The 19,647-nt window shown below is 36.3% G+C and overlaps 1 protein-coding gene across 1 annotated transcript in view; it reads left to right on the top strand.

The window, feature by feature from the left end:
- LOC133517757 (uncharacterized) overlaps window positions 1-19,647 on the top strand; it is a 47,748-nt gene that overhangs the window by 13,648 nt on the left and 14,453 nt on the right. The window contains exons 2-3 of the mRNA XM_061851154.1: window positions 9,050-10,387; window positions 13,807-13,957. Coding sequence (XP_061707138.1) covers window positions 9,089-10,387; window positions 13,807-13,957 — 1,450 coding nt within the window. The 5' untranslated portion in view covers window positions 9,050-9,088. The remainder of the gene's footprint in view (window positions 1-9,049; window positions 10,388-13,806; window positions 13,958-19,647) is intronic.

Here is a 19,647-nt window from a genome sequence, read left to right as displayed (position 1 = left end):
ATTCTAGATACACACTGAAGGTTTTAGAATAGACAAAACTGTAGTAATGAAGCAGTTAATCATTGTTTGATGTTTAGCAAACTTTTTCTGACCATGCATATATATTTCCATTAGGATGGAATCACCCCGCTTTAGCACATGGGTCAAGCAAATAAATAACTAAAACTAGAATTCTTCCTTTGCTGCAAAAAAGCTTTAAAAACCCTAAAAACTGCTGAATGAAAATAATGAATGATGATGCTTATTGAAAGCTTTGTTGGAATTTAAGTCATAACTCTATAACATAGTAAATAAACATCAATGAGAATTTGTAATAAAGGTGGATTGTCAAAGTAAACTTTGTAGCCACAGTAAATTTACTACCATTTTTCGACACATGATTAAAACTTTTAGAACGCCATTTGACTTTGACCCTTAATTTTTCACTGATATGTGTTAAATTTGTTAAATATCAAAAAGTGGCGCCATCTACTACAGCATAGACCATGGCGGCATGTTTTCGAGCGATGCGTCAATCCACCTCTATTTCAAATTCTCTTTGATATTAAGTATGTAAGTACTTAATAATATCAAATTAAAGCCTACTCGTCTTGGCCAAGAATCATGCCTCATTAAAACATGTACTGATTCATTTTTCTTAAGAAATTACCAGTTTAATTTTTTTCCCAAGTCAACCGATTTTGGATTCTCGGTCGATGTGTATGAGGATCATTGACGGCCTGCGAAGTCGGAAGTGACCCTGCCTATGAAGCGAAGGTTGCGGGTTCGAATCCCGCTCAGAGCATTTATTTCTGAGTTTATCAGGAATATTTGTTCCTGAAATATGGATGTATAGATGTGTATTTATTTATTTATTTATATAAATAAGTATGTATATCATCGCCTAGTACCCATAGTACAAGCTTTGCTTAGTTTGGGGCTAGGTAGATCTGTGTAAAATTGTGCCCAAATTTTGTTATTTATTTATTTTTTGGATATTCTATTTATGATTCTTGATTACTAAATAATTAATCAAATATAAATGCCATAATCGGCAACAATTCGGTATTTGGCCATTTTGCCGTATATTCGGTATTCGGCCGAATATTGCCTACTATTCGGCTGAATACAGTATATCCGTTACACCTTCCTAAAAATAAAAATTACACTAAAAATAACCGCAAACCACTATACTCGTATTTAATTTAAACATATTTTCTTGGAATATTGTGAGATACGAAGACCCTGTTTTTAACCATTTGTTGATTACAAAATAAAAAATATTTTTACTATAGATCTGATTTGATTAACTCTAACTATATAATTTACTAGTTATGAACTATAACTTAAAATGTTCACATGTTATGCCAAATATTCGGCGCTTAGGCCGAGAGAGGGGCTGAATATTCGGTATTCGGACAAAACCACTATTTGGGTTACTTCGCGGAAATCCATATTAATTAAAACAGAAATGTTACTTTGCTAATCCCAGGTGGACCGTCAACATCTCCGGCATCTCCTGATGATACCTCGTAGGGAGGCGAAACACGTGTCGAATTTTGTAGGGTAGGACACACATGGATTGAAAGACTTTACGTTTCACCACCTGTAACTATTTTATTTTTACAGTTAGAAGGGTATGCGCCTGTATTATTAAAGGTTATTTATTTAGTTTTTTAAATATGCTTGCAAGGCCTACCGCCTGTAATATTAGTATTTAAAATGAACAACAACCATATCTAGTTTGGTCTAAGAATGATTTATTCATCTGTTTTATCATAGACACAAAAACATAAAAGTCAAAGACAAACTAAACATACTCTACATCTCCCTTTTCAACATAAAGGAAAATAATAAATTGTAAATGTAAAAAAATTAAAAAGTACTACATACATAATCGCCGAGATGCTTAGGAGGCCTAACATCTCTGTTAGATCTTCTAAGAGGCATTGGAGGAGCAGAGGCCTCAGTAGCACTCGTCGACTCCATGTCAGTCTCAGGATCTGCAGCTGAATTCAAGTCAGTAGCAGGTGGCTGCTGAACAGCTATCTGAGACCAAGCCGACTGTACATGTGGTTGGACAGGCTCTCTACTTTTGTCCACTTTGATGAACCATGAGTTTCTAGTTTTTAAGTTTCCATAACAGTCTCTTATTGTTACAGAGCGCGGGTTGTTGGTGATTTTGTAAACCGTACCTGGTTTCCAAATACTACTATTTTCATTTTCTTTATAAACTATCTTTTGCCCTTCTTTAAAAATGTCACTTCTAGGTTTTGTGTGTTGATCATAATATGATTTATTTTTATTACAAGTATTCAGTAATTTATGTTGTATATCATTGTGTAGTTTTGGTTTTAATAAAACTTTATTTATCGGAAGTTTGGTTCTACAGAGCCTATTGCATAACAGCTCAGAAGGGGAACTGTTAAGACTGATAATTGGGGTATTTCTATATTCTAACAGAAACAGCTCAATATCAGTTTTTGTTTCAGCAGATTTCTTTAGAAACCCTTTACACGTCTGCACTGCCCTTTCTGCAGCTCCATTGCTCTGGTGATAGTGAGGACTTGAAAACACTGTCTGAAATCCCCATTCGACGCTAAAATCTCGGAATGCTAATGAGTTAAATGGCATGTTATCGGAGTATATAACTTCTGGTATGCCATGCGTTGAAAATATACATTTTAAAACAGAAATGACTGCTTCAGCTGTTTTACTATTGAGTTTATGTAACTCAATCCACTTTGAGTAGTGGTCGAATAAGGTAAAATAATCATTGTTACCATATTGCAAAATGTCTACGGAAACATGCTGAAAAGGCAGTTCTGGTATTTCTCTCGTAATCATTGGTTCTTTCATGTTGTTATTAGAATGTTTAAGGCACACACTACAACCAGAAATGAAATTGTCTATGTCAGAAAACATGTTTTTCCAGTAAAATAATGTTTTCGCTCGAGCTTTGGTCTTAGACATGCCGAAATGACACTCGTGCAGTTTTGTCAGTATAAGTCTTTGTAGAGATGTTGGAACGTAAAGCCTATGGTCTATAAATATCAAGTCATCCTCAAAACAAATTGTTTTTCGGATGTCGTAATAGAATTTCAGTTCATTCGGTACCTTGGATACAGAAGTAGGCCACCCTTTTTTGAAGAAATCAATTAATTTGGATGCTACAGGATCTACGTTTATTTCTTGTTTGAATTGAGATAGTATTGCATCTGAAACGTTAACACTGTGAATTACTACATTGAGATCACTATCACAGTCTTGACTGGCCGTAGAGCAGGCTCGACTTAATGCATCTGCTATGTGCATTTGGGTACCTGGAACATGCTTCATGATTAAATCATATTTACTTAATTTTAGTTTTATTCTCTGCAAGCGGGTTGACGGAATGTCATGTAAGTCTTTTTTCATTATTGAAATCAGCGGTAAATGATCTGTTAACATAATAACTTTTTGGCCATAAATAAATGAGTGAAACTTTTTACAAGAGAAAAGTACAGCAAGAAATTCTTTCTCTATCTGACCATAATTTATTTCAGTCTGTGTTAACGATTTTGAGGCATAATAAACAGGTTTATTATCCTGCAAAAGTACACAACCTATGCCTGTCTTGCTCGAGTCAGTCTGAATCACGATCTCTTTGTTGGGATCAAAAGTCTGGAGAACAGGATTCGTCGATAAGATAGTCTTAATTCGCTCAAAGGCATCAGTATGAATTTTTTGCCATTCAAATATCGTATTTTTCTTTAGCAGATCTCTTAATGGGCTAGTGATTGAAGCCAAATTGGGAATATATGGTCGTAAATAGTTAATTAGGCCTAAAAGTCTTTGTAAGTCTGACTTGTCATTGGGTCTGTCAAAATTAGTTATAGCCTTAATTGCGTCATCATCAGGTCGGACTGTACCATTTTCAAATATTTGCCCTAAGTACTTAACTTGCCTAATCATGTATTGAAACTTCTTTTTGTTGAATCGAATATTGCATTCCCTTGCCCTTTCGAATACTTTAGATAAGATGTCATGCATTTCGAACCTACAAACAAGTCTCCATTTTTACTAATTAATTGTTGTTTTCTATCGTCTCTAGCTTCTATAGATGAGACTCTTTTTACTAAATTTAAACGAACACACGTATCTCGAGATAGAATCGGCGTGGCGTCATCTTTTCCAGCGATGCAAAACGTTTCAGGGTACATCTTGCCGTTTACTTCTATGTTGAATGTTGCTAATCCTACCGACTGCGCCATGTAATATTAGTATTTAAAATGAACAACAACCATATCTAGTTTGGTCTAAGAATGATTTATTCATCTGTTTTATCATAGACACAAAAACATAAAAGTCAAAGACAAACTAAACATACTCTACACCGCCCAAGGGTTACGTAATGATAGGGAATTAAAGAGAATGTGGAAGAGTGGTTCAATTGACCCCATAGGTACGTTAATTGAATCACTGTGTGTGGACGTCTGGAACACCTTAATATATTTGGTAAAATGTAAGACCTTTCTAATCTTTTTCAAATAACTTTCACGGTAAGCTTCATTTTCACGGTATTCACTTTATACCGCGAAATTCTTAAACTGCTCCTCAAGACTACTGCTAATCGCTCAGGGCTCGAGCGCTATTGGTTAAGGATTTAAGAATATCAGCTGACTGCATAGCCTGAGTATTGAGTCACACGCATAGGTATTGTAATTTCCAAGAAATTTGACTTATTTCCATCATAACCTGTTTCAATTTTCCCCGTCCTACCCTACTTTTGGTGGTGGTTTGTTATATTTGTTTGTGTAGGTACTTATTTTCGCGGTGCGAATATGGGAACATTAATTGCATGTAAAAATCCGCAAATAAGTAATAACGGGTTAGCACTGATTGACTAGCAGGTTATTATTTCGCGGATCAGCAAAGCAACATTTTTGAAAAAAAAAATTATTACTGTCAGATTGATACCTAGGGAAGTTAGAATCTGGCGGATATGCAACTTTCATGTCGTTTTTAGGGTTCCGGAGCCAAATGGCAAAAAACGGAACCCTTATAGATTCGTCATGTCCGTCTGTCTGTCCGTTTATGTCACAGCCACTTTTTTCCGAAACTATAAGAGCTATACTATTCAAACTTGGTAAGTACATGTATTCTATGAACCGCATTAAGATGTTTACACAAAAAAAGAAAAAAAACAATAAATTTTGGGGGTTCCCCATACTTACAACTGAAACTCAAAAAATCTTTTTTTCATCAAACCCGTGTGGGGTATCTATGGATAGGTCTTTAAAAATGATATTGAGGTTTCTAATATCATTTTTTTCTAAACTGAATAGTTTGCGCGAGAGACACTTCCAAAGTGGAAAAAAGTGTGTCCCCGTAACTTCTAAAATAACACAATGAAAAATCAAAAAATATATATATAATATACATTGCCATGCAAACTTCCACCGAAAATTGGTTTGAACGAGATCTAGTAAGTAGTTTTTTTTTAATACGTCATAAAATTAAAAAAAAAAAAAATTTGATCAAACCCATACGTGTGGGGTATCTACGGATAGGTCTTCAAAAATGATATTTAGGTTTCTAATATCATTTTTTTCTAAACTGAATAGTTTGCGCGAGAGATACTACCAAAGTGGTAAAATGTGTCCCCCCCCCCCGTAACTTCTAAAATAACAGAATGATAAAGCTAAAAAAATATATATGATATACATTACCATGCAAACTTCCACCGAAAATTGGTTTGAACGAGATCTAGTAAGTAGTTTTTTTTAATACGTCATAAATGGTACGGAACCCTTCATGGGCGAGTCCGACTCGCACTTGGCCGCTTTATTTATTTACGGCAAATTATTAATGCCAGTGAGGTATATTTTTAAAAATTAAACGCTTGTTTGTATTGCATGATCTCTAAATAAATGCCCGATTCTAAGAATATTCAGTGTTACCTATGGAATGTGATGGTAAACAAATGTATGGTAAGAAAACTGAACTGCAACGAAACAATAGTAAAAACCGGTAAGTGCGAGTCTGACACCCACATAAAGGTTTCTATGCATATCACCAACAATCTTACGTATACCATTTTTTTCTTAGTTGAACTCACTTCTACTTGAAATTAAGTTTATTCGTATTTTGCTTTGACACATATACCTACCGTTCTCAACAAAGAACAACAAAAGACTTGTTTGTTCAACAAAAGAAGTTTTTGGGTCTCTCTAACTTTTATTTAACCGGAATTGGGACCGTGCGAAGTGCATGGTGGGGGTAAGTAAAGCGATCCCAGCGCATAAGGTGGTAAAAATTTGAACTAACTGCGGATAGCGTCTTTAACATTTCGTATAATTATATGCCTCGAAATGAAACTTTGATTTACGATTACTTCTGAAATATTCATTTAAATTGAATGGTGTAAGGGACCATTGTAATCTGTATGAAATGCTTAATATAACTAACGTATTTATTTTGATAATTGTTAATAATGTATCCATGTAAATAGCTTTGCAAATGCCACATATTACGTGATCTTTTTCTATAAGTTAAGAATGGATATAGTAAGTTATCCTTAAAAGATAGACATTTAAGATCGCGGACTTTTTTGTAGACCTATGAATGAGAAACAACCCCACCATACATTGTGTTGTTATAGCTCAAACAGATTAGGCAGCGTTTTCGATTAAAGCTCCTAGCCAGCGTGATTTGTTCCGACAACATCGTTATATTTCAAACAGTTTACACAAAACCTTAACAAGTTATATACTTAAGCCTTCCTCACGAATCACTCTATTGATAGATGAAAGTCGTATGAAAATCCGTTCAGTAGTTTTTAGTTTTAGAGTAGTTTTATAAGATGTAGTGAATTGACGTTTTCCCCTAGACTTGCGGACACTAGGTTGCGTGACAGTCGTGCACGCTCCCAATAGAAATACAGACTAAAAATTTCAACTGTCAACTATTGTACTTAACTGTACCTACCTATTATACCTACCCATATAATTATATTATCTTGTTTGAGCAATCCATCGTTAAATTAGCAGAAGTCCTTTTGTTTTCGATTTCCCATTTGTACAGATAAATTTAGACATATTTTTTAAGTAATCAAGGATTGATGGAATAAATGAGCGTTAATGTAATAGTACATTGTGAATATTGTGATACAAGTGTGCTTGTGTTGGTCATTACACACGGGGCGATATTGTGCGTGCGAGCGCGCAATAAGAAAGCCGATGTGTGTAATGACCATAGCACACGCGTTTCATACGACGTTTTTCAACACACTTGCGAGGAATAAAGAAACTTTCATATTAATCAAATTTTATTGTTAAATCGGTTAGTAAAAATCTTACATCTGTCATACTGCCTGCCGCCCCTCACCCCGCCCCGGCAGCGGGCGGGGCGCCGGCTCCCGCCAGTCCACGTTGTAAAATCTACTCGACCAATTTAAGAAGGCTCCGTTTCCATACATATTATTAGCAACTAGTTATCTTCTTAACTCAGTCGGATAATATAATGAAAAAGTGCGAGTGTTATAATATACTGAAAAAGCACGCGTGTTTAATATCTAGGATTATCAGCCAAAATTCAGTGGAAAAAAAACGCCGTTTTGAAGAAATATTTGACTGACTATTACTTAAATTAATAACAAGCTGAAGAGTTCTAGAAGCTGTAACAAAATATTAGTGTAGTAAACCAATATTCTAAGTTCATTTATTTCCACGTAGACTTTGAAATCAGTAAACTTATGGAGATACAATAATAAGTATCATTAGTCTTCGATGTTTATGAGCATTATAACAGTGTTTACCCAACGATACCCTAATAATTTATAATTTTAAGATTACGCTAGAATACCGATTTTTAGTCTGACACTGCCAATTCGTTTTTGGTCTGACTTTCTTTAAATCAAGTCATGAAATAACATTAGCGAGTAATAACATTAGTAGTAAAATACTAGCGAGTCCTTTGTCAAAAGTTTTATTTATGATACAAATCGGATTTTTTAACAAATTAAATTTTGAAAATACAAACCTACAGAGATCATCAGAGCACAAAATTTGACTCGAACATACAAACATTGCAAGTTAAATAAAAGCTTGTAAAAGAGTAACGTTAGGTATGTAAACGACACTTCACAGTCATGTTCCTGCATTCACAGCGAATTTTCCACAGGTTACTTACAAAAGTCTTATTAGTTGATAACTTCGTTACTACAGACTTTACGGTTGTCAATAAGCATATATAAGTACCTACACAGTCAGGATTTAGGCTGAATAATTCAAGCGGCTTTCGTGAAGCCTTCAGACATATCAGATTTCCCAGTTCGGCGGGCCGTGGAACATCCGGAAAACCGACCGGATACACAAGACTTTTACCAAACTGATAGGCGCTTTTACCAGGTACATATTAAGGAAAAGACGCGATTCTTTTGGAATCTTGTTAAATGAATTAGGGGCGTTTAGCGTAGGTAAATTCCTACGCAATCCAAAAAGGAGCTAGGTGTTTAAGTTAGCAATTAGAATTTACGTGAAATCTAAATGAACGAAAAATACGTTTTATTTAAAGACGAAAGAAGGCATAAAATGAATAACCAATGTAAAACCCCCAATAAATTGTTTCGTTAACTGCTATTAACCCGGCGCAATACATAGATAATTAGTTAGATAAGTAGTATCCTGCATTAGTATCATCCCACAACTTGTAAGATTCGTAAAATCACATATGTAAGTAGATAAGTTGGTTATGGTTTATTTTACTGACTAACCGGTTAATATCGGAAAAGATTAAAAATAGGTGCACGGGTTATCTTTCGCGAATAAAGTTGTAAATTTAGCTCCAAAATATGAACATTAGATTTTTTATATACTTACAACTTTCTCAAATTTTCGTAAACATTTTGGGAAAGGGTCACTTCACTTCAAGCGTGTTCTTTAGTGATTTTCTGATACTTGCTTTTTGGCCGATTACCTTCCTTTGCACATTTATCAAATACTCGAGGCGCTTCAAATGAGCACATTGAAGACATGCGCGTCCTAATAAATAGTAGCCGTTAACATATTGATTATTTTTCTTTTCACAGGTACAGACTCCACAAAAGCGAAAAGTTGAAGACTGAAGCATGCTTCAAGTAGACGGATTCAAGAGACCGTCGCCTTCGCCATCGCGGAGTTCGGTGAGAAGCGACAGTCGAGTATTCCGGCCACCGCGCGTCATCCACGTTAACCGAGACGCCTCCACCATGGTAGATGACGACGCAGGTGGCACGGGCGGCGCGCCCTGTTTGCCTAGTGGGGCCGGACTGGTCTCCGACTGGGAAAATGTCGAACAGAACCCAGCCAATTTTCGATCACGCACCTTCAGCGATGGCTTCATCAGAAACACGAGTCTTGAGCTGTTACTAGGTGTCGACTGCGAAGCGTGTCTCGCCCTCGCAGCACAACGACAGTGTTTCAATAAACACATATCAGATCATGACTTTGACTTAGTTTGCAACTGTAGCATACAACAGAACAATTACTTAAACTGCCATCGCGACATCGTGGATCATCGAGGTCATACGCTTAACATCTATGATTTAGAAAGAATAAAACGCGGAGCCAACCGAAATCATTTAAACGTAGCCTCTCATCGAAGCTTAGACAGAAAATATACAAAGAATAAGCATATTGGAGTTTCTAACTATTTTTCTAAACAATTGATTTCGTATGATCCTACCAATACACTTGTGCAAAAAATAAAGAGAAAACTATCTAATTTAAAAAAGATTGGTGGTGAAGCGATTTCAAAGAAAAACCAAAACGCGGTCCAACTGGCCGAGATAACATCTGGCTCGGCGAGCTCTCTCAAGAAACTATCAATGTTGTCTGTAGTCGACAAGTCGCAGAGGAGGGTCAACAGCCAAAGCTCCATTTATACTTCGTCGGAATTTCAATCAAAAGACGATTTGAAAAACAATGCTTCTACTTATGCAAATTTTTCAGGGAATGTCGACCAATGTTTTGATAGACTCAGGGAGTGCAATGTAAGTGCAGATAACAGCAGACGGCCACCCCGCAAAATGATTAAAATGCGAAGTTTCGACAATAATGATGAAATGCTAACCAGACACTCTCCTGCGCCTGAAAGGATGAAATTTTCCACTCTAGATAACCGCAGCCGATGTCGAAGTATAAGAAGGCAAATGTCATATAACGATTTTCCAAGTGAACGGTTCAGGGATAGAGGGTCAGACCTATGGACGCGTGATGAAAGCTTGGAGGGGTCAAAAAGTACTCACAACGATTTAGTAGATGACGAGGCACAAAGTTTTGTGGAAGCTGACAGGATAGCGATGGGCGGGCTGCGAGGCGCGCGCTCTCACTGCACGTGCGAGTCGGGCGGCAATAACCGGATACCTTCCATATTCTACGATACCCATGTAAGTTTAACCCGCTCACCCTCTTTTACTTAACATAAAACTGGTATTATATTTTATCCGCGCAACCAATTCCAATATTGTATAGGTATGCTTTGCTTAATTTCCATAATATTATTTATCGTGCAAACTTTACCTGCGTACAGAACTTTTTATGAAAAATTGTGGGAATATACAGGCCAATTCCAACAATATAATTTGATACTGATCTTACATGGATCTGACAACATTCCTATATGAGTTGATTGCAATTTCCTTTAGAAGACCTGCTGAATTGCGCATTATGTCAACCTTCAACCAACAACGTCACTTTTTACATTGACAGATCAGTATCATAGCAGTATCATATTGGAGTGCGATTTAATAACTAAAACTCGAAGTGTCCCGATTAAGAAAAAGTGCTATTGTTATTGTAGGTAACCAATTTTACGCTTTCGCAATCCACGAAACTATTAAGTATAATAAACGTAACCGGTAAAATGAAGTCCAATAGAAATTGCAAATAATGTAAACTACCTACTATGACAGATTTTTTAGCATTTGACATACTTATAACTTTATAACCTAAAGCTTTTACGATGTTTGTTTTCATTGAAATATTAATTATTAACATTTATTTTAACTAGTAATTGATACATATAAAATGTTCAAAAAATAAACTGTTGATAAAATTATCATTGTCCACTAAAAGTACGTGATTACGAAGAAATAAAGCTAAATTGGTTAGTTTACAATATTTGCAATTTCTATTGGATTTCACTTTACATACTATATTTTTGAAACTCTTAATTTTGGGGATTACGATATTTTTTTAACTTTGCTGTCTTAAAATAACTAAAACACGCGTGATTCAAACGTTTCAAAATACGCATCGATGTATTACAATTCAATTCTGTATAGTTTAACAAGCTTATTTCTACTCGTGTTAATTCTACGTCACGAGTTGATTGCGCGCCTAATTTAGACTATAATCATTTTCACAAATCACACATTATTAAATGCCCAGAGCGTACATCACTAGTGATAGAATATGGCACTAATGATAATTATGAAACGATTTGCTGATTATGATCCATTAATGTATGAAATGAATCGGAAATTAATCGGCATGGAATACACGATAAATTTATGAGAGGCATGTAATGCTAGACGTACAAATGGCTTTTGTACATAACATTAAGAGAAAAGGGGACGGCCGCTTCTCCATACAAACGTAGTCCCCATTTTCCTCTCTAGATATTGATATAATGATAATATTTTGACATAATTTGATGTATATTAACCATCGCCTATTTCGATTTTTTTATTATTGTAATAATTTGGGGTGAAAAACATACAATTTTTTAAATGCTCCTAACTCTTCTAATAATCAAAAATTCGAAAAAAAATCAAGCTAGCTGTGGTTAATATACAACAAACTGTGACAAAATATTTTGAATCATGTTAATATCCAGAGAGGAAAATGAGGACTACGTTTGTATTAAAAGGCGATTTCGCGCGTTCGTCTTTTTTAATTTATTATTTTGAATGAAGTATTTAACATTGCGCGAGTAACTTTAAACAACCAGATACCTATATAGAAATAATACAAATCATTTGTTCAACGCAACTTTTTAGGGTTCCGTAGTCAACTAGGAACCCTTATAGTTTCGCCATGTCCGTCTGTCTGTCTGTCTGTCCGAGGCTTTGCTCCGTGGTCGTTAATGCTAGAAAGCTGAAATTTGGCATGGATATATAAATCAATAAAGCCGACAAAGTCGTACAACAAAATCTAAAAATTTAATTTTTTTAGGGTACCTCCCCTACACGTAAACTGGGGGTGAATTTTTTTTTCGCTTCAACCCTAGAGTGTGGGGTATCGTTGGAAAGGTCTTTCAAAACTAATAGGGGTTTTTAAGAAACATTTTTTGATAAAGTAAATATATTCGGAGATAATCGCTCCGAAAGAAAAAAAAAATGTGTCCCCCCCCCTCTAACTTTTGAACCATAGGTCCAAAAAATATGAAAAAAATCGTGGAAGTAGAGCTTAAGAAAGACATTAAATGAAAACTATAGCGGACATGATCAGTTTATCTGTTTTTGAGTTATCGCAAAAAGTTTTCCCTTCATAGTAAAAAGACTTACTTTAATTAAGTAGGTACTGATTATGCAAATTTACCTATTTGTTTAACTCGGGTTAAATGTACCGTTTCATCCCTTGGTTAACAATTTACTATACTTTAAGATCCAGTTTAGCTTATTGTGACGGAAGAGTAACTACGGAACCCTACACTGAGCGGGGCCCGACATGCTCTTGGCCGGTTTTATTCTAATTAGTTGTGCTTGCACACGACATAATACGGTCAAATACGGCGTTCTCTGAACAAAAGATTTCCCATAGCAGAAGGGTTTTCAGCGTCGGCGACGTCTGCGGTTAATAATTATTTGGTAATTTCTAAGCCAGATTGATATCATTTTCAACTAAATCAAAAATATAGACGTAGATTTCGTTTAAATCAGTTCAAAGATTAATTAATCCCCACACAAACTTCCACCTCCTCCTCCTCCTTCCAATCGGCCAAGTGCGAGTCGGACTCGCGCACGAAGGATTCCGTATCATATAAATATTTATTTTATTCTGTTTTTAGTATTCGTTGTTATAGCGGAAACAGAAATACATAATCTGTAGAAATTTCAACTGGCTAACTTTCACGGTTCATGAGATACAGCCTGGTGACAGACGGACGGACGGACCGACGGACAGACGGACGGACAGCGGAGTCTCAGTAATAGGGTTTCGTTTGACCCTTTGGGTACGGAATCCTAAAACGGTATTTATTTTTTATGATTTACTTCGGAATGGTGTCAATATGATACCATATATTAATTCGGCATCCCCGATTTATGCGAAAAATACGAGATACCAAACTTACAAAGATACGAGCTTAAATAAAGTTGAGAGCAAGAAAACAAGAAAAGTGAATATTTGAAAAATATTGTTATTTACCGTGTGGTAGAGCGGGTCTAATCGTTCAGACGCATATGACCTGATTTTGTTCATTTGTTATAAAAACTTATACACAATTTGTATGAGAATTATTTGTGCTAGGCTGCGATCGGAGAGCATACAAATATATGTTTTTCATTATTTTATCAAATCAATAATTCTTTAATTTTACGATAGTCTTTCTCGTTATCGGTAGGTAGTCAGATTGTTATATCAGATATCAGAGTGACTAACTAATACCATTTGTAAGGTTGAACTTCATATTTAACACTTATTTTTTAATTGAACTCGATAAAAGTTTCCTGTGTCTTTTTTAAGTAAGAATATTAATCAATACATATTTCGATTTGTATTAATTGGAAATTTCGTTTAATTTCATTCCAAATGTTCACATTGTTACAATACCGGCCTTTTAAATTCCTATGCATCTGTTCAGGGCAAGAAGCGAGCAGCGCCAGCTCCTGACGTAACTGAACGTGGCACCGTGCGGCCCGCGGCGTGCAGCGCCTGCAAGTCCCCGCAGTGGCTGTCCACCGGCACCACTTCAACTGCCAGCCACAGCTCTACTACCACAGGCAACTCGTCCAGTGAGTGAGGCTTCAGTGGCTAGCTACCGTGTCTGCGTCTAGAGAACCTCCAACTCCTCGCTTTGACCGATACGAGGGTATGGTAACGATCTCCTTGCTCTTACCCACACTGAGAGGGCAGTGAGTGCCGGATAAGTAATCACCGTAAGCAATTTCTCAGGGCATGTCTTGGGGGGACCAAAATGTCAAGAATCGATTTATTCTCACACTGGGGACCCAGTGGCAGGATCATTGACTACACAATCTACATCACTACTGCTAACTGCAGTAGTACGTATCTATAAATTAGGCCCTTTGCACTCCTTACCTAGGACAGTCGAATGGCTTGAGGTGTAACATGACACGGAATCGCGTACGTTTTTGCTAAAAATAGGAGTTACCTATTTTATAATGGAGGACTGAATTCAAGCTGTACTTAATACGCGAGGCAAAAAGTCACGCATTGTCTAGATCAAAATAAAAAGCATTAACTCAGCTAAGCCCATTCAGGCTAAAGTGCTCAATTGTTCTCGTGTAAGATCGTAGAAACGTAAAAAGATACCTACCTACTCACAACACACTAAAACTTCACATGTATCCCAAATGTCGTAGCGTAATTCCATTTGAAAATTACACAAATAGATAAATAGACCTTTTGGAATTAGATACTGCCTACTACAGCTGACCGTTACACGAGCAAGAACAATGACACATGCAATTCAGTACTTTAACTTCGTATTATACACCGTTTTCTGAAAATGTCCATAAACATCATAAACTTTCATAGGTAATTGGAGTACCTTCTTCCAAAGAGATTGAAATTGACAGTGTTATTGGTGGCATAATATAGATAAGTGTGGTAAACAATATTTATTTATCGTTGTCTAAGTACCCATAACACAAGCCTTCTTGAGCTGTTGGACTTAGTCAATTTGTGTAAAAAATGACCCTATAATATGAATGCTTCGTGAAGACAACTTTCGGAGAAGTCAAGTTACTGTCAATAATATGTGATTGTGGTTTTGGCACAGCTCGGGCCGCCCTCCAGCAAACAGTCACGGTGAGCAATTTTCTAACGGAACGTGTATAGCACTTCAGCCGCCGCTCATGCGAACGTCTTTTAATCAATAGACCTCCCGCTTGTTTTTGCCCTTCCTCTGGGCTCTGACGATTGCCATCGTTATGTAATAGTTGTACGTAGCATGTAAACACTTTTGTAGGTCATAAAGAAAAAGTTATATCATTTCATTAATGGATGGGTATTAATGAGCTAATGACGTCTGACTAGTACTGGCCACTGGGCCGGTTTTGGCCATTTTCAACTTTAAATTGAGTTTACTAAGTTATAGACAAGTTTACAAGTCGATTGTTTATAGTTGATACAAGAGGAAACTATAGCAACACTTCGCGTGTTAGTTGATATTCAGTTGTTTCTTTTTTGTTAATTATAATGATTAGGTTGGAAGGTGAGTAATCCGTCATCATTTTTTAATCCCTTCTATATTTCTTTGAGTTTATTGTTAAAAAGTATTGTCTAAGGTTATGTTAGGCTATTTTCTTGGCGTGCATATTATTAATTTCGTTATGCGTGGTAGTACTATTATATACTCTGCGATTATGCACTAGTCCCGAGATGAGATAATAATGGCGAAATAAATACTATTTAAAGTTTTTGAATATCCAAATCCTTTGGTGTGGACGTATGGATTTCGATCAGGCATACATTAATAAAAATTGCGCACCAAAAACGCACTGGTTTGCAATAAACAGCCACAAAGTAGTACCTTTTGAGCAACCGTATAAAAAAAATATAAAATACACTTTTGAAGAGTGAGCGTGATGCTCACTTCCAAGCGTAAAAGTATGACTGATAATAAGGCCAACTGTCAACTATCGTCTACCTAAACGCCAACATTAAACGTGTCTAAGGAGGACAAAAAAGTGACCCCAAAATTTAGAAACCACTGCTCCTGTATCAGCTCAAAATGGTGCACAACTGTGTACAATAGTTTTGAAGGGTGATGTAGGTAATTTTTCCGGTGTCCCAGCGGCCTATCACTCAATTATTGACCTAGTTCATTTTGTTACAAGGCTTCGGTGATCTTATATTTTACGTACCCTCAGTTATGAAACGACATAATCGAGACAAGCACCTGCCAACTCGCACCTCAAAGCCACTTTATTACTCGACAAAGCCCTACAGAGTTCATGCGTTATGAAATACTTTTTATTCCCGTGATACCACAGACATATTTATTCTCCTGGGTTTGTTTTATTTTGAATTTTGAACCTTTTTAATTCAATAATAGTTCGAAATTTAATTTTAAATGTGCACAATTTAATGTACAATAGTGTCACCTAACTGCATCTTTGCATGCCATGAAGCATTATTGGGTTATTCCCACTAGTTAGGTACCACCAAGTTGTTACCAGAGGTAACTACTGGGATTTTTTCCCACATTTTACCAGTGGTAAGTGGTAACTACAGGGAAAAAAATCCCGGTAGTTACCATTGGTAAAAGGTAGGATTTTTTTCCCAATAGTTACCACCAATGTTTTGTTAAAGTCCAAAACTAATAAAAACATTATAGGTAGTAAAGTAGGTATAAATAGTACTTTTAATTAAGTTTAATAAATAATCATATGTCGATTAGGGTTCCTGTAAACTGCCTTAAAGTGATCAAAAATAGTCGGTTTTCGACTGAATCGGTTTTTTTTTTAATACAACGTCGGTGGCAAACAAGCATACGGCCCACCTGATTGTAAGCAGTCTCCGTAGCCTATGTACGCCTGCAACTCCAGAGCAGTTACATGCGCATTGCCGACCCTAAACCCGCCCTCCCTCGTTAAGCTCTGGCAACCTTTACTCACCAGCAGGAACACAACACTATGAGTAGGGTCTAGTGTTATTTGGCTGCGGTTTTCTGTAAGGTGGAGGTACTTCCCCAGTTGGGCTCTGCTCTAGATCTGGAATGACATCCACTGGCTGTGCCCTACCACACAAAGCGAGATGGCATTCACAATGCCCATACCTCTCTTTTGGACGTAGTTTAAGGACGTACCCGGGTCCGGGTGTTTGGTCGTACGTATTATTAATTCAATTTTATAATTTTTTTACTTAATCATTTTTATTTTAAAGCATTTTACTGAAACACGATTCGAGTTATAATTATTAATAAAAGTACTCTATATTATATAATACTAATTTATACTTACTGTTTTTATTGGTACTGAACTCTAACAAAATTTTAGAAGTTACTACCGGGAAAAGGTGGGAAAAAAAATCCAGTAGGTACCACTGGTGAGAATAACCCCATTATTGACCAAGTCAAATTAAAATTTGCCCTCTTCTATGCTCGATTGAAAATGGTTTTTAAAATTGCCATCGAAATTGCTTCTTATCGCTAAAGATTGCATAATAGTGAGGTGGTGGTGGTTCAGTTCAGAACGCGTCGATATCTTCTACCAGTTACTCAATAGTTAAATACCCTAAAAACGTCATATACTGTATGACGTGTCTTAACTCATAAACTAACTTACTTGGTTTTCACAAAAATTGCCAGAATATAATAAGACTTCTGTTCAGGAATACTTCTGTGCGCGATACACAACCCCAGCCATTCCACAATAAACAAGTGAACGGTATAAAATGGCTGCTACGAAATAAAATGCTGAAACGATATAAAATGCTTTTTGCACCATACTTTTTATTGCAAAAATTGGATTTCTAAATTTCGATTGGCACAAAGAGTTGCGGGCTCACGTTAGAAACTCGATTACGTTACTGGTATTTGATTTCCAGAATTTTCGCATCATTGTTACACTGGTTATTTAGTGCCCGTATTATGTAAATCATCAGTACCCCTAGTGTAACTTTGATCGACATGAGTCTCATTTTGTATAGGATTTTGAGGTTCCAAAACGTCCCGCTTGGCGCGCTCTTTCGAAATCCAATACAAAATGAGACTAAACGCAAACGCGTACGTCACGTTTGGAAATCGAATTTATTTACACTAGGGGTACAGGTGTTGCTTTACGCTTTCAGCAGTCATCAATAGATGCTATATATGTGATTATTGGTTATGATGATGAATTAAATAACTTTTATCGTTCTCGCCTTGTTCCATTTCAGTTGGGGTCGGCTCTCTTTTTATTTCTTGTAGAACATTCTGTTCTAGGTCGTCTGCGGCTACCTTTAGATACCTTTAGATATTGGTTGTGATGTTCAAGTTCGTCCGAGTCTGCTTCGTCCTCTTGTTCCGGTTTCAATATCGAACACTGTTCTTGTACGTAATCTTGCGAGCGGGCGTCTCATTGCAAAAGCAACGAAAACCTATTGATGTAATAATATATTCATGTAATAAGCTACTAATATCCTTTCTTTTTGGTGATGCTATTAGCTTTCGAGCTAGATCAAATGCAGCCCTGATATAGCTATTAAAAACAATTATGTTTATTTCGCCGAGTTGACAGTAAGAAAAACAAAATGCAGTATAATCAGCGTCAGGCTCTTACGCATTCAGCAAGCATCGAAGGCACAGTCGGGAATGAAGCCACTAAAAGGATACATGTGCAATGTAGTGTGCGGTTATACGGCGGGGAACAAGCCGCTAATTCTCCGTACAATTTCCACACACGTCCGCCTCGCCATCGCATCGCACGCCGCTCGGTGCTTGCGTTTGACAGCAAGATTATCGGAGGCTTCCCCACGACCGATTACTATGACCCCAATCGGGTTTTATTTTGTACTTAAGTCAGTTGTTAAGATAAACGTCGATCACAATTGAGCTTTTATCAGAGATTGGAACAAGGGCAATATTGATTTTGGCGTTCTGTGCTCCGATTGTAGGTTGTTACGAGTATGTTCATGCAAAGATCATTACTACACTACAGCTTATAAAACAAGTTTGTATGTATGTTTGTTCGCGATAAAGTCAAAAACTACTGAATGATTTTTCAGTAACCAGTGTGATGCCGAGACAGGGAGCTAGTAACATTACAAAAGGGAGAATGTTATGGCACAAACGCTTTTATGCACCTAAATAAGTTTTTATTATTATGTTAATTTGTGATACGGTGTGTGGGTACTCTCACGTTTTTTAAATTGGTTTAAACTATGTTTACGTGCCTAAGTAAGTACTAGGTATGATAATTTGTAGCATGACATTTGTATGGTCAAAGTGCCCGTATAAATGTCGACTAAATTATTTTTTTTCACCACACCAACTGGTAAAGGTCCTCGTTATTGTTCAAAACTAATGAGATAGCTACATTTTATCCAAATGTGGAGCAAAGTAACCAGATGCATATTTTAAGTTGTTTCCTTGTTAGCTGATAGAATTGACTTTTAAATGATGATTTTTGAATGGTACATTTTTTATTAAGTTCATTTGTATTTGATTTGGTTTGATTTTTTGGTATTTCATAGTTTGTATTTTCCTCGCGTTGGTGTGATGAAAAATTTTGTGTTTCACTCGGAGGCAAAGTTTGTTTAAACCTCGTGCCTTGAGTCCCTCGCAACGCTCTAGATTCCACTTCCCTCCATTGCGCTGTTTTTAGGGTTTAACATTAGATTTTATCACTAACAATACATACTTAAGGAACAATAGTATATTTTTTTCTCAGTTTAATACTGTTAGTTCAATGTAATAAAAAAATGCTCATTTGAAAATTGACCCATATACCTAACCTAACAGATTTTTCTCTTTACA

Source organism: Cydia pomonella, chromosome 5 (genome assembly GCF_033807575.1).
Source record: "Cydia pomonella isolate Wapato2018A chromosome 5, ilCydPomo1, whole genome shotgun sequence".
NCBI lineage: Eukaryota > Metazoa > Arthropoda > Insecta > Lepidoptera > Tortricidae > Cydia > Cydia pomonella.
The sequence above is the reverse complement of the archived record's forward strand: the minus strand, read 5'-3'. Positions and strand labels throughout refer to the sequence as shown.